Source organism: Gigantopelta aegis, chromosome 12 (genome assembly GCF_016097555.1).
Source record: "Gigantopelta aegis isolate Gae_Host chromosome 12, Gae_host_genome, whole genome shotgun sequence".
Lineage (NCBI taxonomy): Eukaryota > Metazoa > Mollusca > Gastropoda > Neomphalida > Peltospiridae > Gigantopelta > Gigantopelta aegis.
The window spans coordinates 36,091,722-36,115,736 of record NC_054710.1 but is presented as its reverse complement, the minus strand read 5'-3'; the positions used below and the strand labels follow the sequence as shown (position 1 = coordinate 36,115,736).

The following is a 24,015-nucleotide window of genomic DNA, read 5'->3' as shown; positions in this document are numbered from 1 at the left end:
TGGTGGATTCTTTGATTTAATTACCATAACCCTTCTAGATTTGTTTAAAGTGCTTTTGTCTGTAGATTTGTTAATATTTTTGAAGAAAATTTATTATGCATACTGTGACTTTTGCTCTTAACTGTGCCATATATATGTATATATAAGATTTCGTTTGCAAGATTATTTGTAGTGGCTTGAAAATCTTTTGTTATCTGTACTCGTTTTGTTATAGTATGGTTTTAGTGAGTTATCTGCCCATAATTTTGTGAACTCATCTGTCATTATTTGTTTTGTGTTTATTAAAAGATTACAATAGAAAAAAAAAAATTGTCCTTCAGGGTTGTTTTTCAGTGAATAAAATTATCAACAAGAACTCGTCATGTTTACTGTCGTACAAAAAGTATCGATTTCTGACAGAGCCTCGAGATGTTTTCGTCCTAAACTTGTACTTTTTTTTAAACACCAGATTTGAAATTACTTAAAGAAGGAAGGAAATGTGTTATTTAACGACGCACTCAACACATTTTATTTATGGTTATATGGCGTCAGACATATGGTTAAGTACCACACTGTCGCCACTCCATAGGCTATTCTTTTCGATTAGCAGCAAGGATCTTTTATATGCACCATCCCACAGACAGGATAGTACATACCACGGCCCTTGTTACACCAGTTGTGGAGCACTGACTGGAACGAGAAATAGCCCAATGAGCCCACCGACGGGGATCGATCCTAAACCAACCGTGCATCAAGCGAGCGCTTTACCATTGGGCTACATCCCGTCCCGAAATTACTTAAAGATGCATTATCAAATTACTTAAAGACGCATTATCAAATTACTTAAAGATGCATTATCAAAAAGTTTTAAAATTTGTATTGTTTACAGACATCACTAGAGCACATTGATTTATTAATCATCAGCTATTTGATGTCAAACATTTGGTAATTTTTTGACTCTGTCTCGGAGGAAACCAGTTTCATATTTTTTCATTAGATTCAAGAGATCTTTTTTTTTATGCACTTTCCTACAAACAGGATAGTACATACATGTTCTATGGCATTCTCAAAGTTGGAAAAAAGAAAGTGTTTTGTTCAACACCACCACTAGAGCACAATGATTTATTAATCATCGGCTATTGGATGTCAAATATTTAGTAGTCTTGGAGAGGAAACCTGCTATATTTTTCCATTAGTAGCTTTTATATGCACAATCTGACATACCATGACCTTTGATAGCCACTTTCACTGGGCTTCCTTTCCACCCTCTGTATCAGAAATTACTTAAAGAAGCATTCTTAAAAAGTTTTCTTTGTCCACACCACTAAAGTATGTTGATTTGTTAATCAGTGGCTACTGGATATCAAATATTTAGTAACTTTTTTTCTTATAGTCTTTGAGGAAACCCACATTTTTTCCATTAGCAGCAATGGATTTTTCATATGCACTTTCCCACAGGCATCGGTCTCGGTGGCGTCATGGTTAGGCCATCGGTCTACAGGCTGGTAGGTACTGGGTTCGGATCCCAGTCAAGGCATGGGATTTTTAATTCAGATACAGACTCCAAACCCTGAGTGATAGATATACCACTAGGGTTTCGAACATGCCCATCCAAAGTCCAACCTCCGATAAGATCGGTGGCCTAACTCGGGATGGGGGGAGAATAGAGTTGAAAATGGGTCAGAATTTTGAAAATAGCTATTAGTAAAAAAGCTAATACAATTTTTTTTTTAATTAAATAAAATGTTACAAGCCAAATATAAAAAGAATTGACTGCTCGGCCGAATATTTATATAATTTGGAGCATTTTAGATCGACAGTCCAAAAATAAATGAGAGAAAGAAGAGAGGATCGGACTATTTAATAATAAAAAAAGAATAATTTCGACATATAATTTTGAACGGAGGTCTAAAAGTTTAAAGTCCGATCTATATGGTCCAGGCTGGGGGGTGTGTGTGTGTGAGAGTTTAAGGTGGGCTGAATTTGGAATACGAATTTAGTAGTTAGGTCAAAGACCTAACGCCAAAATGAGCTCATTCATACAACTCATGTCTGGACAAAAATTTAAGTCCAAAGAACAAAATTAGAGTGCTTGACCGAAAGGGTTTTTAAGGTGATTTGAGCAATTTAGATGGGCTGCCAAAATAAAGTGCGTCGGACTGTTTACAAAATTTGTTTAAAAAATTCGAATGCCGGCCAAATATTTTAAAGTCCAACTAAGCCCTTGGAACGGTTGGGGACTACAGGTACGAGATGAAGTGCTTGGCATTGAACTGTGGCACCAGTTTTCTCCAACGGTGGGCTAGCAAGGTCTTGGCTAGCTCGATGTAATGGGTGCCGGCGATGATCTTCAGTACTCTGTGCACGGCGTAGTTGTCCATGTCTTCGAAAAGTATTTTCTGTCTGTAGAGATCATCTCGGCACGACGTCACCACAAGTCCAAACATCCCGTCTCGTAGTTCCATGGCGTGGATGGCACACTGAACTTCTTAAAGTTGCCCTCAAGAATGCCTCCCAGCAGTGAGCTGGTGTCCGAGGTGTCCCCGACCAAGTATCGAGCGTACCGGCCCTTGATCTTGGAGATGGCTAGATTCAGGCAGCGCTACTGCCCAGGGCGGTCGCGGCTGGCTGGTCACTACTCATCCATAGGGGTCTTGGCGGAGCCCCCCGGAGGTGGGGGGACTCGACGCCAACCACCTTGAAGGGGTTGGAACAGGAGATGCAAGCCGTGGAGTCTCGCAGATCGCTGTGTCCAACTGCGGTGTCGACTGGTCCACTGGCTCAGTCTGTTCAGATAAATTTGCGTCGGCTGGCACTGGTTCGTCAGGTCCCGGGGGTGGGGGCGGCGACACAAACCCTGAGCGAGTGCTCCACAAGGCTCAATAGGTAGGTGTAAACCACTTGCACCGACCAGTGATCCATAACTGGTACAACAAAGGCCATGGTTTGTGCTATCCTGCCTGTGGGAAGCGCAAATAAAAGATCCCTTGCTGCTAATCAGAAAGAGAAGCCCATGCAGTGGCGACAGCGGGTTTCCTCTCAAAATCTGTGTGGTCCTTAACCATATGTCTGACACCATATAACCGTAAATAAAATGTGTTGAGTGTGTCGTTAAATAAAACATTTCTTTCTTTTTCCCACAGGCCGGAAAGCACATACCACAACCTTTGATATACCAGTCGTGGTGCACTGGCTACAAGAAATAACCCATTGAGCTTACTGATGGACATCCATCCTTTATGTGCACCATCCCAAAGACAGGATAGCACATACCACTGCCTTTGATATATACAAAAACTATTGAAAATAATCTTATCCTGTGATGTTAAAAACGTATAACCCCTCTACAGTTTTTTGTCAAAAATTGAGGTGGGGCATAGCCCAGTGGTGAAGCACTCGCCTGATGCTCGGTCAGTCTAGGATCATCTCCATCAGTAAGCCCATTGGGCTATTTTTATAGCTAGTGCACCACAACTGGTGTAATAAAGGATATGGTATGTACTAACCTGTCTGAGGTGGTGGATATAAAAGATCCCTTGCTGCTAATGGAAAAATGTAGCGTGTTTCCTCTCTAAGACCATGTCAGAATTACCAAAAGTTTGACATCCAATAGCCGATGGTTAATAATGTTTGCTTTGTTTAACAACACCACTAGAGCACATTGATTTATTAATCATCAGCTATTGGATGTCAAGACATTTCTGACCCATCATCCAAGGAAACTCGCTACATTTTTCCACTGGTAGCAAGGGATCTTTTATATGCACCATCCCATAGACAGGACAGCACACATCATGGCTTTTGATATACCAGTCATGGTGCACTGGGTAGAACAAGAAATAGCCCAATGGGCCCACCGATGGGGGTCGATCCTAAACTGACTGCACATCAAGCGAATGCCTTACCACTGGGCTACGTCCCGCCCCGATGATTAATAGATCGAGGAGCTCTAGGGGTGTCGTTAAACAAAACAAACTGTTGTTAAACATCAAAACAAACTGTTGTTAAACGTTAAACAAAACAAACTGTTGTTAAACGTTAAACAAAACAAACTGTTGTTAAACGTTAAACAAAACAAACTGTTGTTAAACGTTAAACAAAACAAACTGTTGTTAAACGTTAAACAAAACAAACTGTTGTTAAACGTTAAACAAAACAAACTGTTGTTAAACGTTAAACAAAACAAACTGTTGTTAAACGTTAAACAAAACAAACTGTTGTTAAACGTTAAACAAAACAAACTGTTGTTAAACGTTAAACAAAACAAACTGTTGTTAAACATTAAACAAAACAAACTGTTGTTAAACATTAATCAAAACAAACTGTTGTTAAACATTAAACAAAACAAACTGTTGTTAAACATTAATCAAAACAAACTGTTGTTAAACATTAAACAAAACAAACTGTTGTTAAACATTAAACAAAACAAACTGTTGTTAAACATTAAACAAAACAAACTGTTGTTAAACATTAAACAAAACAAACTGTTGTTAAACATTAATCCAGTAGACTAAAGATTGATTCATTGTAAACTAAGACAATAAAGTCTGCAGTAACTGATACCAAGTGTCAAATGATGACTCCTACCGTCAGGTGTTAATTTCACTAAAACTGCATTTGAATGTGACCTAGTTTTTGTTAAGCACGTTCTAAACGAAATCGAAGAATTGCATCAAGGGAAGAAATAAAAAAAAGCCGATGATCTATTCTAGAACAAGTGTCAAAACAATTTGGCTAATTTTATAAAAAAAATTGCAGCCAAATTAGTTTCATTTAGTTAAACGACGAAATTGGTGACAATCTGATGAATGACAGCTCAAACCACATCTATTGTAAATGCCTAAATATACGGAAAAACAAAAAAAAGGGAACACTTGTAGTACAGACTAAATTTAATTCACTATTAACATCATCATGTTTGTATAAAACATATTAAATTGGTCTTAAAAACCTTTTTAAAATAGGAATATTGTGATAAATTTAATATACTTTATACCATTTTATAGACTTTGTTTTAGTATTCCGGCTCCTGAGTTTCAAAGCTATCTTGGTACTAAAACAGGTGATAATATTTCAAAATCTTAGGTATTCGGAAGTCTGTTCTCGCGAGTTTTACTTAGGTTATGTGATTATAGTTCTTGTAACCGACAAGTTAGACCTACCTAATCCTAAAAACTTAACTACGGTTCGGTGCTACATTGGTGGTTTAAATGCATTTAAAAACATAAAATGATTTTCACTTTCATTACTCATATAGGATACTTTTAATTTTAGGACGTAATTTGTTCACCACGTTGGCGGTTCTCGTGATTTTAAAGTTGCTCAACAGAACAACAGTTCTCATGATATATTGTACCCTGCTACAATATCATTAAACCGTCATAAACTATGACGTCACTACGACACTCACCACAGCATTTTTACAATATCGTAATGCTAAGATAGCTTTGAAAATATGGACTTAGCTCAATACATCGGCTTGGATCCTGTCTGCACTTGATCTCCAGTGAAGTGTTTGTGGCACCAGATTTTGTCATCTATAATGTCTGTATAAAATACCAAGACGTGATGTTCGACTGAAGGCAGCACCCTCAATAGTTTAAGAAGTAGCAGGCTACGACAGTGATGATAGTAGGGGGCAAAGCGGGGGGTCTGGGGGCCCTCTCCAAGAAACATTTGAAAAATCGAACCTCTGAGATGCATTCTCATGGCCTCTGTTAGCGCAAATCAGTCACCATCCTTTAAATGCAGCAACTGAACAATTTTAGGAGACTTAAAGAAGAGAAAGCACTTTTTTTTTTACCATCAACGAAAAGTAGGCGGCGGCAAAAGCTGTTTCAGGCAGTGATTTGCCGCCGGAGACCGGGTACTTTTGAGGGCTCTGTGAAGGTCAGTAATGTGCAGGGCTATCTCTGGGTGAGCAGAACATTTCTAAAAATTATCCGAAAAGTTATCTATCAAACGTAAAAAAATTAGTAAAAAAAAGTTATTTTCTAACAAAATGTCAATTATTATATAAAATTATTTCGTCATTTTAAAATAAAATTTGACAATTGTTTTCAAAATTCTTAATTTGCGTATTTGTCGAGAGCCCGAGCCAGCCTCGATGTGGGATTGAGTGTCGGTAACACAGTTCCAGATCTCTGAGAATTTAATATTTGCGTAACCCAAACACAAAAGTTCAAGCTGGTTTTTTTGTTTTGTTTTTTTAATAGCAGGCCAATAAAAATGTCCTTGTAAATAATGTCCTAAATTTAATGTGCTGACAGAAAATAGATTACGCTAAATTAGATTTGCATGAATGAAACACGAACGAAACGATTGTTCTTGCAATTTTCATAAGTCTCAGTTGACTTTGTGACTAATATAGATGAGGGATCTGGTTGCAGTCACTGTTTACTGTTGGTGTTGGTGTGATCGCCCATTTCTTTCCGTCAGTATGTTAAAGATATTCTCGGATCTGCAGTCTCCCACCTCACTTGGGTACGACGATGAACGGCTGGTGCGGCACCATCTTGGTTTTCTCATGGCATATTCTGATCCATTTGGGCTTCACAAACACCAAGTTGGGATTTTCAGACAATGCCTGGGGAAAAAAAAATATACAGACTGCTTAACACAAAAGTTGACTCGGCTATCTTCACTGATCAAGATACATCTACATCTCCCTTTCAACTTTGTCTACATGAGAAAGACAATTCCACAGAAATAAATATTTCGTCTGCTATATATTTATTTGGTGTCGTGGATAGCCATAGATGTTCATCTCAATCCATGTTAAAAAATGTATTTAGATTTTCAAAAATTTTAATTCAATTTTAAAAAACCCTTTAAATAAATTTAAAAAAAACAAGTTAATATTTGAATTTCTTGTGTTGTTCAGTATATCATGAAACCTTTTGTTAATACGGGGCCGAGATTTAGCTCAGTCGGTTGAGGTGGTGGTGTCGCAGGATCGAACCACTTCAGTGGATCCATTCAGCTGATCAGGGTTTTTTTCTCATTCCGACCAGTGCACTACAACTGGACAAAGGCCGTGGTATGTGCTTTCCTGTATGTGGGAAAGTGCACATAAAAGATCCCTTGCTGCATTATGAAAACTGCAGCGGGTTTCCTCTGATGGCTACGAGTCAGAATTACCAAATGTTTGACATCCAATAGCTGATGATTAATTAATCAGTGTGCTCCAGTGGTGTCGTTAAACAAAACAAAAACAACCAACCCACCTTTTGTTAATACAATCACATCCATTCCTGAATATACTGACCTTTGACCTTAATATACTTTTCATTCATTCATCTGGGCTCAAAATATTAACTGGAATATTGCCTGCTGTTATTTGTTTTTAAATAGCAGGCCAACAGAAATATATCCTACTAAAAAAAAACATGGCCTGCTGCAAATAGGGACAGCATGGGATGAGGGAAGGGTTTTGGACAATGTGTGAAAAATGAGGACCTCCGAGATGTATTGTACAGCATTAAGGAATTAAAATATATCAGAATCATGAGTTAAACAGCAGATAAGATTATTGTACATACATCTCTCTCTGGGAAAAATGACCAGTGATTCTCTTTTAAAAAAACAAATTTAACAGATGAATTTCTATTTCACCTGCAAGATTTAAAAAATAGACTGCTTTTTGCAGACTACTATTTCCCAGCCATGATTCATCGATTCATTTATTTGTGCCTTCATTCATTCTATGACCGACCATAACTACAGTCCATTTATGAAATGATACCCTGGGCCCATATCCACAAAGCAATCTTAGCACTAAGATCACCTTATGTGCGTAACTACTTTATGCACTTACTGTGATCTGAGCACTAAGATCACCTTATGTGCATAACTACTTTATGCACTTACTGTGATCTCAGCACTAAGATCACCTTATGTGCGTAACTACTTTATGCACTTACTGTGATCTTAGCACTAAGATCGGTTTGTGGAACGGAGCCCTCGTCCATACACACTCACCTCTTCAAAATTGTCATCCCAGGATTGTTGGGTTACCACGTAGCTAACTTTGTCCGACATGTAATCAGAAGTTGTCCTAAAAACAAAGAAAGCCGTTTGAGACAATGAAATTTAGGAAAAGAACAGTTTCTTTTATGGCACTTCATCCAAATAAAGCCGTTTGTGACAATGAAATTTAGGAAAAGAACAGTTTCTTTTATGGCACTTCATCCAAAGAAAGCAACTCACAAAATTGGTTTGGAATTGGTAAAGTAGTTTTGAAGAAGGAATTGAAAATGTAAAACATTTATGCACGACAGACTATGATAGACACGCAATATGTAATTTATTAGTGTTGTCACTGTTAGGTGACAAAAAAAAGGTCTGCTTACCTTCACCTCTGTTAAAATAGCTAGTTAGATAATGTCAGATAATGTCATTTACATGTTGGTACTTCAATTTTTTTTTTAATAATTATAAACAAAATATTAAGTTTAGTTTAAGTTTAAAATGCTAAAAGAAAAAAAAAAGTGCTCTGTGATGCAAGTGCAAGCACCGTAAATATGTTTTAATAGAAAAAGATGTTTAAATTTATTTTAAACCTGGATTTTTAGCCTTTGATATACCAGTCATGGTGCACTGGCTTTCTTTAATAACTCATTGTAAGATAAATGGCAATCATATAGTATTTTCTAACTAACGAATTAATTACCCATCATATGCAGCGATATATCTCGTTAGCAGTCTCTTCTCCTGAGTGGGAAAATCTCCATAAAACATGAAAACTTTGTCAGCAAAGAAATCGGGAAGGTCCGGTAATCCGGAGTCAGAACTGTCATCTTTAGTCGAGCCTTTCTTCGGCTCATCTTCATCAGTCGAATCACCGTACGGATTGTCTCCCTTTGTTTTAGGGGCCGGTGGTGTTGCCTCTTTCGCTTCCTGTTTTGCAACTCTTTCCTTCGCCCTTTTAAAGTAGAAAGCAGAATTTTAGTTTAGTTGTTTGTTTGGTGGTGGTGGGGAGGGTGTTGTTGTTTGTTTGGTGGTGGTGGGGAGGGTGTTGTTATTTGTTTGGTGGTGGTGGGGAGGGTGTTGTTGTTTGTTTGGTGGTGGTGGGGAGGGTGTTGTTGTTTGTTTGGTGGTGGTGGGGAGGGTGTTGTTGTTTGTTTGGTGGTGGTGGGGAGGGTGTTGTTGTTTGTTTGGTGGTGGTGGGGAGGGTGTTGTTGTTTGTTTGGTGGTGGTGGGGAGGGTGTTGTTGTTTGTTTGGTGGTGGTGGGGAGGGTGTGTTGTTGTTTGGTGGTGGTGGGGAGGGTGTTGTTGTTTGTTTGGTGGTGGTGGGGAGGGTGTTGTTGTTTGTTTGGTGGTGGTGGGGAGGGTGTTGTTGTTTGTTTGGTGGTGGTGGGGAGGGTGTTGTTGTTTGTTTGGTGGTGGTGGGGAGGGTTGTTTTTGTTTGTTTGGTGGTGGTGGGGAGGGTGTTGTTGTTTGTTTGGTGGTGGTGGGGAGGGTGTTGTTGTTTGTTTGGTGGTGGTGGGGAGGGTGTTGTTGTTTGTTTGGTGGTGGTGGGGAGGGTGTTGTTGTTGTTTGGTGGTGGTGGGGAGGGTGTTGTTGTTTGTTTGGTGGTGGTGGGGAGGGTGTTGTTGTTTGTTTGGTGGTGGTGGGGAGGGGTGTGTTGTTTGTTTGGTGGTGGTGGGGAGGGTGTTGTTTTTTGTTTGGTGGTGGTGGGGAGGGTGTTGTTGTTTGTTTGGTGGTGGTGGGGAGGGTGTTGTTGTTTGTTTGGTGGTGGTGGGGAGGGTGTTGTTGTTTGTTTGGTGGTGGTGGGGAGGGTGTTGTTGTTTGTTGGTGGTGGTGGGGAGGGTGTTGTTGTTTGTTTGGTGGTGGTGGGGAGGGTGTTGTTGTTTGTTTGGTGGTGGTGGGGAGGGTGTTGTTGTTGTTTGGTGGTGGTGGGGAGGGTGTTGTTGTTTGTTTGGTGGTGGTGGGGAGGGTGTTGTTGTTTGTTTGGTGGTGGTGGGGAGGGTGTTGGTTTGTTTGGTGGTGGTGGGGGAGGGTGTTGTTGTTTGGTTTGGTGGTGGTGGGGAGGGTGTTGTTGTTGTTGTTTGGTGGTGGTGGGGAGGGTGTTGTTTTGTTTGGTGGTGGTGGGGAGGGTGTTGTTGTTTGTTGGTGGTGGTGGGGAGGGTGTTGTTGTTTGTTTGGTGGTGGTGGGGAGGGTGTTGTTGTTTGTTGGTGGTGGTGGGGAGGGTGTTGTTGTTTGTTTGGTGGTGGTGGGGAGGGTGTTGTTGTTTGTTTGGTGGTGGTGGGGAGGGTGTTGTTGTTTGTTTGGTGGTGGTGGGGAGGGTGTTGTTGTTTGTTTGGTGGTGGTGGGGAGGGTGTTGTTGTTTGTTTGGTGGTGGTGGGGAGGGTGTTGTTGTTTGTTTGGTGGTGGTGGGGAGGGGGTTGTTGTTTGTTTGGTGGTGGTGGGGAGGGTGTTGTTGTTGTTGGTGGTGGTGGGGAGGGTGTTGTTGTTGTTTGGTGGTGGTGGGGAGGGTGTTGTTGTTTGTTTGGTGGTGGTGGGGAGGGTGTTGTTGTTTGTTTGGTGGTGGTGGGGAGGGTGTTGTTGTTTGTTGGTGGTGGGTGGTGGGGAGGGTGTTGTTGTTTGTTTGGTGGTGGTGGGGAGGGTGTTGTTGTTTGTTGGTGGTGGTGGGGAGGGTTGTTGTTTTGTTTGTTGGTGGTGGTGGTGGGGAGGGTGTTGTTGTTTGTTTGGTGGTGGTGGTGGGGAGGGTGTGTTGTTTGTTTGGTGGTGGTGGGGAGGGTGTTGTGTTGTTTGGTGGTGGTGGGGGAGGGTGTTGTTGTTTGTTTGGTGGTGGTGGGGAGGGGTTGTTGTTTGTTTGGTGGTGGTGGGGAGGGTGTTGTTGTTTGTTTGGTGGTGGTGGTGGGGAGGGTGTTGTTGTTTGTTTGGTGGTGGTGGGGAGGGTGTTGTTGTTTGTTTGGTGGTGGTGGGGAGGGGTTGTTGTTTGTTTGGTGGTGGTGGGGAGGGGGGTTGTTGTTTGTTTGGTGGTGGGTGGGGGGGTGTTGTTGTTTGTTTGTTTGTTTGGTGGTGGGTGGGGAGGGTGTTGTTGTTTGTTTGGTGGTGGTGGGGAGGGGGTTGTTGTTGTTTGTTTGGTGGTGGTGGGGAGGGTGTTGTTGTTTGTTTGGTGGGTGGTGGTGGGGAGGGTGTGTTGTTTGTTTTGGTGGTGGTGGGGAGGTGTTGTTGTTTGTTTGGTGGTGGTGGGGAGGGTGTTGTTGTTTGTTTGGTGGTGGTGGGGAGGGTGTGTTGTTGTTTGGTGGTGGTGGTGGGGAGGGTGTTGTTGTTTGTTTGGTGGTGGTGGGGAGGGTGTTGTTGTTTGTTTGGTGGTGGTGGGGAGGGTGTTGTTGTTTGTTTGGTGGTGGTGGGGAGGGTGTTGTTGTTTGTTTGGTGGTGGTGGGGAGGGTGTTGTTGTTTGTTGGTGGGTGGTGGGGAGGGTGTTGTGGTTGTTTGGTGGTGGTGGGGAGGGTGTTGTTGTTTGTTTGGTGGTGGTGGGGAGGGTGTGTTGTTTGTTTGGTGGTGGTGGGGAGGGTGTTGTTGTTTGTTTGGTGGTGGTGGGGAGGGTGTTGTTGTTTGTTTGGTGGTGGTGGGGAGGGTGTTGTTGTTTGTTTGGTGGTGGTGGGGAGGGTGTTGTTGTTTGTTTGGTGGTGGTGGGGAGGGTGTGTGTTGTTGGTTGGTGGTGGTGGGGGGGGTGTTGTTGTTGTTTGGTGGTGGTGGGGAGGGTGTTGTTGTTTGTTTGGTGGTGGTGGGGAGGGTGTTGTTGTTTGTTTGGTGGTGGTGGGGAGGGTGTTGTTGTTTTTTTAGGTGGGGAGGTAACAGGGCTCACATTGGAAAGAATTTTGTTTTAGAAACTTTCAGAAAAATGTAGTCTTGAAATGTATATATATTAGCCAACTACTAAAACTTGTAGTAATGGGTTAATTCTGCAATGGGTATAGTGAGTCTTGGTGTAATGTTATAGGTGTAAAATTTGTATAGATCCATTCAACTGATTTTTAAAGAAGAAGAATTCCATAAATTAAAGGTCTTGTCTATAATAAACTGGAACAAAGGAAATGTTTTATTTAACGATGCACTCAACACATTTCATTTACGGTTATATGGCCTTGGACATATGGTTAAGGACCACACAGATATTGAGGGAGGAAACATGCTGTTCATGGGTTACTCATTTTGATTAGCAGCAAGGGATCTTTTATATGCACCATCCCATAGACAGGACAGCACATACCACGGCCTTTGATATACCAGTCATGGTATAATAAACTGATTCAGTAAATAAAGAATGCTTGAATCATAATTAGCGTTATGCACAGATATAAAAACAGAAAATAACAGCATTTGACCCTAAACAGGATATAACTAATATCCTATGGTATTAACCTATTTTAATTTTTATCCTGCTATCTACTCAAAAGGAGTGGAACGATAACATTTATTCTTAATTTTTAATACACGACCTTTTCCTGATCAATATCAACAACGAAGTCTCCCGCCGTTTAATTAACTACAATGTTAAAGTGAGGTATTTATCGACTGTAGGAAACCAACTATGGGAGATTTATTGATTTTGTTTTTCTCTCAATAAACCAACTGTGGTTAATTAATTGACTTTATCACTGGGGAGTGGGACGCAGCCCAGTGGTAAAGCACTCGCTCGATGTGCCATCGATTTGGGATCAATCCCCGTCGGTGGACCCATTGAGCTATTTCTTTCTCCAGCCAGTGCACCACGACTGGTATATCAAAGGCCGTGGTATGTGTTATCCTGTCTATGGGATGGTGTGTATAAAAGATCCCTTGCTGCTAATCAAAAAGAGTAGCCCATGAAGTGGCGACAGCAGGTTTACTCTCTCAATATGTGTGGTCCTTAACCATATGTCCGACGCCATATAAGTGTAAATAAAATGTGTTGAGTGCGTCGTTAAATAAAACATTTCCTTCCTCATCACTGTGTGACCTACTGTACCTTCTTATTTCATCCTCTGTGTCCTCACCACTGTCTGTCTCACCTCCATAACTAGCTGAGTCACAAAAGAAAGTAAAGTCAGGATTAAACTAAACTGGTCAACAAAAGAAATGCAAATATGCTATTCAAAACAAAAACATTTAAAATTATTTTTAAACAGTAAAATTACTTTGGTAAATAGATTGAAAATGGAGAATGTACTTAATTCCGGAGGTGTGTAACTTTTCTGTTTTGCATAAAATGACACTGATTTATTAATCATCAGCTACTGGATGTCAAACATTTGGTAATTTTTGACATATAGTCTTAGAAGATATCAGCTACATTTTTACATTATTAGCAAGGGATCTTTATATGCACTTACCCACAGACAAGATAGCATAAAGAGAGACAGACAGAAAGAGAGAGAGAGAGAGAGAGAGAGAGAGAGAGAGAGAGAGAGAGAGAGAGAGAGAGAAAAGTGAAAAAAGATATACAGAGAGAGATACAGAGAGAGAGAGAGAGAGAGAGAGAGAGAGAGAGAGAGAGAGAGAGAGAGAGAGAGAGAGAGAACAAAAGAGATATACACAGAGAGACAGAGACAGAGATACAGAGAGAAAGTTTGAGTGATAGACATAAAGAGAGACAGACAGAAATAGAGGGAGACAGAGAGAGAGAGAGAGAGAGAGAAAAGAGAGAGAAAAAAGAGAAAAAAAGAGATATACAGAGAGAGACAGACAGAGAGAGACAGAGAGAGAGAGAGAGAGAGAGAGAGAGAGAGAGAGAGAGACAGAAAAGAGAGAGAGAGAAAAAAAAGGAGAGTTATACACAGAGAGAAAGAGACAAGAGACAGTCACAAAGAGAGAGATTGCTACCATTATAAGCTGTTCCTGATTAATAGTTTATTAACGACTAAAATTACACACCAAATACATTTTTTAAATGACTAAAATTACATATTGAATACACATTTTTTAAAAGAATAACAGTGTATCTATATTCAATTTGTAGACCCAATTCATATTTTCTAATTCACTAACCTTTTGAAGTCTGCGTCTTTAGTTTGCTGGCCGATCCTTTTGATGACGTCGAATCTATCAAGGAGATGAAGAGAGTGATAAATAATCTGCCATATAATTACACGTTTCCAAGAGCATGTAGAATACTAAATAATCTGCCATGTAATGACACGTTTCTGACAGCATCTTTAATCTGATAGCTGATGACACGTTTCTGACAGCATCTTTAATCTGATAGCTGATGAACAGGGTAGGCAGGCAAAGAAATAACTCACTCAACATTAATGGGGGAAAAAACCTATTTATGTGTATGTTAAAGTATGTTTTTATTTAACGACATAACTAGAATACATTGATTTATTAATCATTGGCTATTGGATGTCAAACATTTGGTAAGTTCGACATTTAGTCTTAGACTTCAAGTTTGATTTGTTTAACGACACCACTAGAGCACAATGATTTATTTTGACATTTAGTTTTTGATTTCAAGTTTGTTTTGTTTAACAACACCACTAGAGCACACTGATTTATTAATCATTGGCTATTGGATGTCAAACATTTGGTAATTTTGACATTTAGTTTTAGACATCAAGTTTGTTTTGTTTAACGACACCACTAGAGCACAATGATTTATTAATCATTGGCTATTGGATGTCAAACATTTGGTAATTTTGACATTTAGTTTTAGATTTCAAGTTTGTTTTGTTTAACGACACCACTAGAGCACAATGATTTATTAATCATTGGCTATTGGATGTCAAACATTTGGTAATTTTGACATTTAGTTTTAGATTTCAAGTTTGTTTTGTTTAACGACACCACTAGAGCACAATGATTTATTAATCATTGGCTATTGGATGTCAAACATTTGGTAATTTTGACATTTAGTCTTAGATTTCAAGTTAGATTTCTGACTACTGCAGGCAAGATATCTCGCCCGACATCACGCAAGTCAACATACTGTACACTGTATACATTCATATTTAATATTTCACGCCGTTTTGCACATGGCACTAACAGGAAATAATAATAGAACAACAGGAAATGCATTAATTGAGAATATCGTAGTTTTAGTTTTTAATTTTTCAATAGAAAATACCTGGGAATTTTTAGTTAAAATTTTGGGGTTTTTTGCAATTATTTTTGTAGACAACAATGGCGGAACATTGCGGTCATGATCATTCTGAGGGATCGATAGCTGATTGTGACACCTAATTTGATAATAAATTTGATTGTTTTACCAATAACAAAAATCATCAAATATTGGGATATGAATCGTGGTGTGTTTTTTCAAAAAGAATTCTGATCAGAAAAACAGTTATTGGGAAATGAAATTAATACTGGACATTTGGCCACAAATGTCTGTACCTTTTTTTATTTTTTGCCTAATTTTGATCAACACTAACTGATCTGAAATGCAACAACAACAACAAAAAAAACCCACCAAAATAATACTTACCGAGACATATGAACTTTATTTTATGTATTTATAAAACATTTAAGTAAATATATGTGAGTAAAAATTATAAACTTGGTTTTTGTCAAAAATTAATCTAGTATTCTAAAGGTTAAACAAAAATATAAATTCTTAAATAAATATTTTGTAAAAGAGGAATGTCAGTGACATAGTTATATATTGTGGGTTTGGAGTGGACATTTTTAAAAACACTCTCTAACTAACTGAATAATTTCTATAAATTTACAAACCTGCTCGCTTCACTGGCTTCTGACTAACGGGTGTTACTGGAGCCTCGTCTTCTGAACTTTCACTGGGTGAGTCGGCGTCGCCAAGACGATACCTAGACAACAGAAACAAGGACAGATACGAATAATTTGTGTTGCCAAGAGGATACCTGGACAACAAAAACAAGGACAAAGATGAATAATTTGTGATGCCAAGACGATACCTAGACAACAGAAACAAGGACAGATATGAATACTTTGTGTTGCCAAGACGATACCTAGACAACAGAAACAAGGACACAGACATATAATTTGTGTTGCCAAGACGATACCTAGACAACAGAAACAAGGACAGAGACGAATAATTTGTGTTGCCAAGACGATACCTAGACAACAGAAACAAGGACAGAAACGAAAAAAAGAAAAAAGAAGTGTCTTATTTAACAACGCACTCAACACATTTTATTTACAGTTATATGGTGTCAGACATATGGTTAAGGACCACACAGATTTTGAGAGGAAACCCGCTGTCGCCACTACACGGGCTACTCTTCCGATTGGCAGCAAGGGATCTTTTATTTGCGCTTCCCACAGGCAGGATAGCACAAACCATGGCCTTTGTTGAACCAGTTATGGATCACTGGTCGGTGCAAGTGGTTTACACCTACCCATTGAGCCTTGCGGACTTAAGGTTGGCAGTACGTTGGACTTAAGGCTGGCAGTACGTTGGACTTAAGGCTGGCAGTACATTGGACTTAAGGCTGGCAGTACATTGGACTTAAGGCTGGCAGTACATTGGACTTAAGGCTGGTAGTACATTGGACTTAAGGCTGGTAGTACATTGGACTTAAGGCTGGCAGTACATTGGACTTAAAGGTGGTAGTACATTGGACTTAAGGCAGGCAGTACATTGGACTTAAAGGTGGTAGTACATTGGACTTAAGGCTGGCAGTACATTGGACTTAAAGCTGGCAGTACATTGGACTTAAGGCTGGCAGTACATTGGACTTAAGGCTGGCAGTACATTGGACTTAAAGGTGGTAGTACATTGGACTTAAGGCAGGCAGTACATTGGACTTAAAGCTGGTAGTACATTGGACTTAAGGCTGGCAGTACATTGGACTTAAGGCAGGCAGTACATTGGACTTAAAGCTGGCAGTACATTGGACTTAAGGCAGGCAGTACATTGGACTTAAAGCTGGTAGTACATTGGACTTAAAGCTGGCAGTACATTGGACTTAAGGCAGGCAGTACATTGGACTTAAAGCTGGCAGTACATTGGACTTAAGGCAGGCAGTACATTGGACTTAAAGCTGGTAGTACATTGGACTTAAGGCTGGCAGTACATTGGACTTAAGGCTGGCAGTACATTGGACTTAAAGCTGGCAGGTACTGGATTTGTATCCAGGTATCAGCTCCCACCCAAAGCAAGCTTTAACGACTTAATGGGAAGATGTAAGATAGCATAGTTTGTTTTTGTTTTACGACAAAACTAGAATTAATTAATTAATCAACAGCTATTGGATGTCAACATTTGATTATTCTGACATATAGTCTTAGAGAGGAAACCTGCTACATTTTTCCACTAGCAACAAGGGATGTTTTATGTGCACTTTCCCAGATAGAAAAGCACACACCACAGCATTTGACTAGTTGCGGTGCACTGATTGTAACACTGGACTTAAGGCTGGCAGGTACGGTCTTTGTATTCAGGTATCAGCTCCCACCCAAAGCAAGTGTTAACAACTTAATGGGTAGATGTAAAATATAAAAAATTGTTTTGTTTAACGACAACACTAGAGCACATTGATTTATTAATCATTGATGGATAGATGGATGGATGGATGGATGGATGGATGAATGAATGAATGGCTGGTAAGACTGACTGATAGATTGATAGATGGATGAATGGACAGATCATGATGGATGGATGGATGGATGATTGGATGGATGATTGGATGGATGGATGATTGGATGGATGGATGGATGGATGGATGGATGGATAGATGGATGGATGGATGGATGTAATAAGATGGCTGGATGGGTGGATGGGTGGATGGCAAGATTAATGGATGGATGAATGGATGGATGATGATGGATGGTAATACTGACTGACTGATTGATGTATAGATGGATGAATGACGGGAAGGATGGATGGACTTAGAAAGTGATAATCAAATATTACACACACTGTAAGGATAGATAAATAAATGGATGGATGGATAGATGAAAGAATGGATGGATGAATGAATTGGTAGATGGATAAACAGATCATTGGATGGATGATTAAATTATTATTAAATGAATGGATAGATTAAAAACAATTTCTAATTAAGGAAAATAATGTGCAGTAATGCATAAAAAGTAGGTCACGGTGACCTAGTTATGGTACACAAAAACACCACCATCCCAAGTCGTACTAGCATACAAGGTTAGATGATCCTACATAATTGATAAGAAAGATGATATACTGGAACAAGAGCGGTGTGCAGGTGCAGAATAGCTCATTGTGAGCTCCTGGCCTCTGACAAAAACATCTGAAAACTGCTGTAGGTAGCAAATCGTTAAGCCTCATCAGTACATCAGTGCTAATGCAGACCCCAGTGGTATAGGGTTTTTTTTTAACGATATTTTCTAATCAAGTCAATTATTGTTTCCTCTCATTGTATGTAGTTGTTACATCCGCACATGACATCAGCAGGACCAAAGATTATTGGATTCTGTACAGTCATAGGATCTGTAGATATACAATTTTCAATTGGGCTATAGTATTTTGCGGTGTGGTTGGACCCCAGCAGTCAATGAAGGAAAAACATGTAATTATGACTATAATAATGTCACTCAATTAAAATATTTGTATAACAGAATGTCATTATTTCTCTTTTGTTGTATTGTTATCCTATTTTTACTGGCCTCACTGGTGTCGTGGTTAGGCCATCGGTCTACAGGCTGGTAGGTACTGGGTTCGGATCCCAGTCAAGGCATGGGATTTTTAATCCAGATACCGACTCCAAACCCTGAGTGAGTGCTCCGCAAGGCTCAGGGTAGGTGTAATAGCCGATGATAAGATAAAAAAAATCAATGTGCTCTAGTGGCGTCATTAAATAAAACAAACTTTACTTTTTGTTATCCTATTAGGGTTAAAGGCATATTGTCACAGACCACTGACCTATTTAATGGTTTAACGAAGTATTACCTGAACAAAAATAATTAGATTTGTTCCTAAATGTACTTTATTCAACCATCTTCATAACCACCATACTCCATTTATTAATGACATTTTGTGATAAATAATTGAATTATAGCAATAGTCCATAATTCAAAAACTATAATTGCCGAGAGGGATGACGTGTATTTCACTCCATCGTGGTTCAGTTACGGTGATGCGATACCTAGATTTGCCTCTGGCAAAAACATTTGAAAACTGCTGTAGGTAGCAAATCGTTAAGCCTCATCAGTACATCATTGCTAATGCAGACCCGAGGGGTATAGGGGTTTTTTTTACGATATTTTCTAATCAAGTCAATTATTGTTTCCTCTCATTTTATGTAGTTGTCACATCCGCACATGACATCACCAGGACCAAAGATTATTGGATTCCGTACAGTCATAGGATCTGTATATATACAATTTTCATATAGTATTTAGTAGCAAGGGATCTTTTATATGCACCATCCCACACAAAGGATAGCACATACCACAGCCTTTGATATACCAGTTGTGGTGCACTGGCTGGAACAAGAATCATATGAGGGAGTGATAAAAATCATATCAATGTAAGTATTACAAATAGAATTCAGAAAGGGCTGAACTAGTGGTGGGGGCCAGGTGAACCCCAGATATATGATTTAATCAATTCTGGACCTCCGTTTTATGAAGTGATCTTAGCACAGGTGTTCAGGACAGTACTTATATTTTTCATGCTTATATTCAATTAAGGTTCAGGCACGCTGTCCTGGGCACACACCTCAGTTAACTGGGCTGTCTGTCCAGGACAGAGAGTTAGTTGTTAGTCATTATTGAGAGAGAATAGGGTGTAGTGGTCTTACACCTACCCACTGAGTCATTAAAACTCGCTTTGGGTGGGAGCCGGTACCGGGCTGCGAACCCAGTACCTACCAGTCTTATGTTTGATAGCTTAACCACTACAGCACTGAGTTTGTACTGATGAGGAAAAAGTATGAGCCCTGTTTTATTGTGACCCTCAGCTTACGGAATGGGCTCGTTGCCATCTAATCTAACAAACTTAACAAGTGCCACTAACTTTCTCCATGGCAACAGTCTCTTGTGTTTGAAGGAGTCGGTGATCCAGTCTTTCTTGACGATAATTCCCTTTCCCTGAACCTGATTGTATTTCGGTGTGTTGGCAAACGCACATCTGAAACAGGAAAATAAAACACTTATTTTTTTTAAAGGGACATTCCTGAGTTTGAGGCAATGTTTTAAGATGTTATCGACTAATAAAATAGTTCTTCGATTAAACTTACATATTAAATATATTTTCTTGTTTAGAATATTAGTGGCTGAATATTAAACGTGTTTCTGATCGTTCTAATATTTGTACTAGGTTAAATTTCATTTTATTTGCTAAAAAATATTTTTTTGTACGTACGAACTTATTTGATGACAAATCAAAGTCCAGTTTGGGCTTCTTACAAATATTAAGACGATCAGAAACACATTGAATATACAGACACTGATATTCTAAACAAGAAAATCTATTTAATATGTAAGCTCAATTGTAGAAATATTTTTTCCTTCGGAAACATCTGACAATGCAGCGAACTCATGAATGTCCCTTTAACAAGAACGTTTCTGTACATTATAAACCATAAACAAGGAAAAGAAATCCAGGCAGAACTTACGACGGGTAATAATCATCACGTGTTATTTTTCAATGTGTGTATAGTTTGTTTGTTTTGTTTAACGACACCACTAGAGCACATTGATTGATTAATCATCGGCTATTGGATGTCAAACATATGGTAATTTTGACAGTCAGAGATGAAACCCGCTACGTTTTTCCATTAGTAACAAGGGATCTTTTATATGCACCATCCTACAGGCAGGATAGCACATACCATGGCCTTTGATATACCAGTCGTTGTGCACTGGCTAGAGCGAGAAATTGTGTGTAAAGATCAAGGTTAACTATGGTTTATATCTGTCTTAGTGTTTAACCATGTCTGATGTCATATAACCACCGATAACATGTGATGAGTGCATTGTTAAATAAATTCTTTCTTTCTTTCTATCTTACTGTCTACTTCGTATTCTTAATAACCAGTTAACAGTGTTAGTCTTACTTTTGTTTTTACTAAGTACTGCAAAGCATCATACAAAATATACTGATGGAAACAAGTAAGGGAACACATCGAATTGTAGACCAAATTTAATTCACAACTAGCGTAGTAATGTCTGTATTTCATACCAAGTTGTAATGTGGGATTGAACAGACCTTTCCCCAGGATATTTTTTAAAAAGCTTACATTTTCAGTGCTTGGTTGTCTATGACAAATAGTAATCGACTGTTGTTAAAGGAAAGGGTGCCGAGGGCCTTGCACCTAATTAGGTATGAAGGACATGTTTCACCTGTTAGAAGTGTGAATACCTGTGTACGGTGAAGTTTTAAAAGTTGTTACAGCCAACAGTTGATTTTTACATGTAGCCAAGTAAAGTGTAGTGGCAATTGATTTAAGGCCCTTACATGATGCCAAAGCACTTACTTACACACCTGAGGCATAGTGGCCCCCTATGCCATATGCGTCTGGGGAAACCCCTGATTGAACGTCTGTAGTGTTGACTGTGCTGCCCATATGTTCCCAGTCAACTTCTGACAATATATATTGATTTTTGATGCCGTCATTATTTCTTGTTGACCGGCCTCGGTGGCGTCGTGGCAGGCCATCGGTCTACAGGCTGGAAGGTACTGGGTTCGGATCCCAGTCGAGGCATGGGATTTTTAATCGAGATACCGACTCCAAACCCTGAGTGAGTGCTCCGCAAGGCTCAATGGGTAGGTGTAAACCACTTGCACCGACCAGTGATCCATAACTGGTTCAACAAAGGCCATGGTTTGTGCTATCCTGCCTGTGGGAAGCGCAAATAAAAGATCCCTTGCTGCCTGTCGTAAAAAGAGTAGCCTATGTGGCGACAGCGGGTTTCCTCTAAAAACAGTGTCAGAATGACCATATGTTTGACGTCCAATAGCCGATGATAAGATAAAAAAATCAATGTGCTCTAGCGGCGTCGTTAAATAAAACAAACTTTACGTTTTTTTATTTCTTGTTGCTATCTGTGTGATCCTTTATTGCTTTCCATCAGTATACATACACTAAATGGTTTTGTTGCAACTATAAATAATTAAATTTCCCTTACATTCATTACAATTTAACATCATCCCATTGGTCCAGCCATAGCAACAGGAATTTGTTAATTTCTCGATGAATGTAAAAATTACGTCATCAGGGAACGTCATACCTGATGACATCATTTCATAGTGGTAATTTGTCTTACTGAGTGTTACTGTTTTAACCAAACAAATAATTCAAAATAAAATATTAACTTTTAAAGGGACATACCCTAGTTTCTAAACACTACAGCATATTTTTCACTATTAGAGCCGTTTATGATCACTGAAATCAAACATTACTTATAATTTATTGTTTAGATTATCTATTTCCGTACAACCGAAGTGTTTCTGGTTATTCTGGTGTTTCTAATATCACAAAATGCATTTCATATTTTTAAAAACGCACGTGCGTTTGAGAAATAACAGTATTGGAGTTGAGTTTTTAGTCTATTTTTAAGGGTATTTTACTGTTTCAATGTCACGGACTCTTGTTTCACTGTCTTGTAACGTTAATCCAAACCAAACTTAGTGTCCATTTTTATGAGTTGAAACTAGGGTCTGCTCCTTTAATGCTATTATTAGTAAGTATGTTTCAAATTAAAATATAAGTATTGTCTGTTATTTCTTTTACGTTCATCTGGGTATGAAAAAAATATATATTCATGCATAAACTTCTGTGAGAACGACTTCGCCTTAAATGAAGTATCTACTTCCTTAACTCACATGAGATGCGTACATCCACGCCCCCAGTCAGGTCGATATTTCGCCCCCATCTCAAGCGCTTTCTCCCGAATCTCTCCTCGATACGGATTTTGGAATCCGCTGATGACAAACACAACGTTCTCCATCAGTTTAGAGAATTCCTTCGATGGTGATGGTTTCGGCGGTTCGGCTGCGAAGAGAGCAAATAATGAAAAACTAAACTTGAAGTTGTTTAGGTCCCACCAAGTACAGAAATTGTAGATTTTTTCACTCTGTGATGAGTGTTTTACTTTGAATGTGTCTTATAATGTAATTTATATTGGTTTTCAGGGTCATTATCGTTTTTGAAGTAAAAACCACATTTAAAATCAAACTTGTCACAAAATAAAAATGGTGGACATAAATAAGTATATTTAAAACAATATACAGGGTTTCTGCCAGAGGGTAAAACGGGTATGGCCCCATAACCAAATGTTTTTGCAGATTTTATTATTTTCAGTTAACTTTTTGACAAAATTAATTACTCTTATCATTACTGTATGCTTTTCTTAACCCTAACCCTAAACTTAACCCATTTTCTTTCTGGGGGAGGCTCCCTCATACTGTATGCTTTTCTTAACCCTAACCCTAAACTTAACCCATTTTCTTTCTGGGGGGGGCCCCTCATACTGTATGCTGACTGTGGTTGCATTCGGTTCCACAGCGCCATACCCAAAAAAATAATTCTAGCAAAAACACTGACACATAAAATATATTTTTATGTTTTCAGGGTTTACAGTATATTTTTACCTCCCCTCCCCACAACCCAACACCATAATCCAAGATGGCTGCTAAATACCACAAGAATCATGAATTACTTCAAATGAAACTAAAATCATTAATTTCTTTACGTCAGTACACATTTATCATTATATTCAAAGCCCTAACCAGTTATTCATAACCAGTTATTCGTTACATATTTAAAATTATATTTAAAGCCATAACCAGTTATTCTTTACATATTTACAATTATATTTAAAGCCCTAACCAGTTATTCATAACCAGTTATTCGTTACATATTTAAAATTATATTTAAAGCCATAACCAGTTATTCTTTACATATTTACAATTATATTTAAAGCCATAACCAGTTATTCTTTACATAATTAAAATTATATTTAAAGCCATAACCAGTTATTCTTTACATATTTATCATTATATTTAAAGCCCATACCAGTTATTCTTTATGTAATTTAAAATTATATTTAAAGCCATAACCAGTTATTCTTTACATATTTACAATTATATTTAAAGCCATAACCAGTTATTCTTTACATAATTTAAAATTATATTTAAAGCC

At 38.9% G+C, this 24,015-nt stretch overlaps 1 protein-coding gene across 1 annotated transcript in view; it reads right to left on the bottom strand.

Annotated features, from left to right (window-relative positions):
* Positions 1-4,859: 4,859 nt before the first annotated feature.
* LOC121386531 (DNA repair protein XRCC1-like) overlaps positions 4,860-24,015 on the bottom strand; it is a 36,739-nt gene continuing 17,583 nt past the window's right edge. Inside the window, exons 9-16 of the mRNA XM_041517467.1 lie at positions 22,698-22,866; positions 19,887-20,000; positions 15,647-15,738; positions 13,961-14,014; positions 12,942-12,996; positions 8,651-8,902; positions 7,960-8,035; positions 4,860-6,565 (exon numbers count right to left, since the gene is read on the bottom strand). Coding sequence (XP_041373401.1) covers positions 6,455-6,565; positions 7,960-8,035; positions 8,651-8,902; positions 12,942-12,996; positions 13,961-14,014; positions 15,647-15,738; positions 19,887-20,000; positions 22,698-22,866 — 923 coding nt within the window. The 3' untranslated portion in view covers positions 4,860-6,454. The remainder of the gene's footprint in view (positions 6,566-7,959; positions 8,036-8,650; positions 8,903-12,941; positions 12,997-13,960; positions 14,015-15,646; positions 15,739-19,886; positions 20,001-22,697; positions 22,867-24,015) is intronic.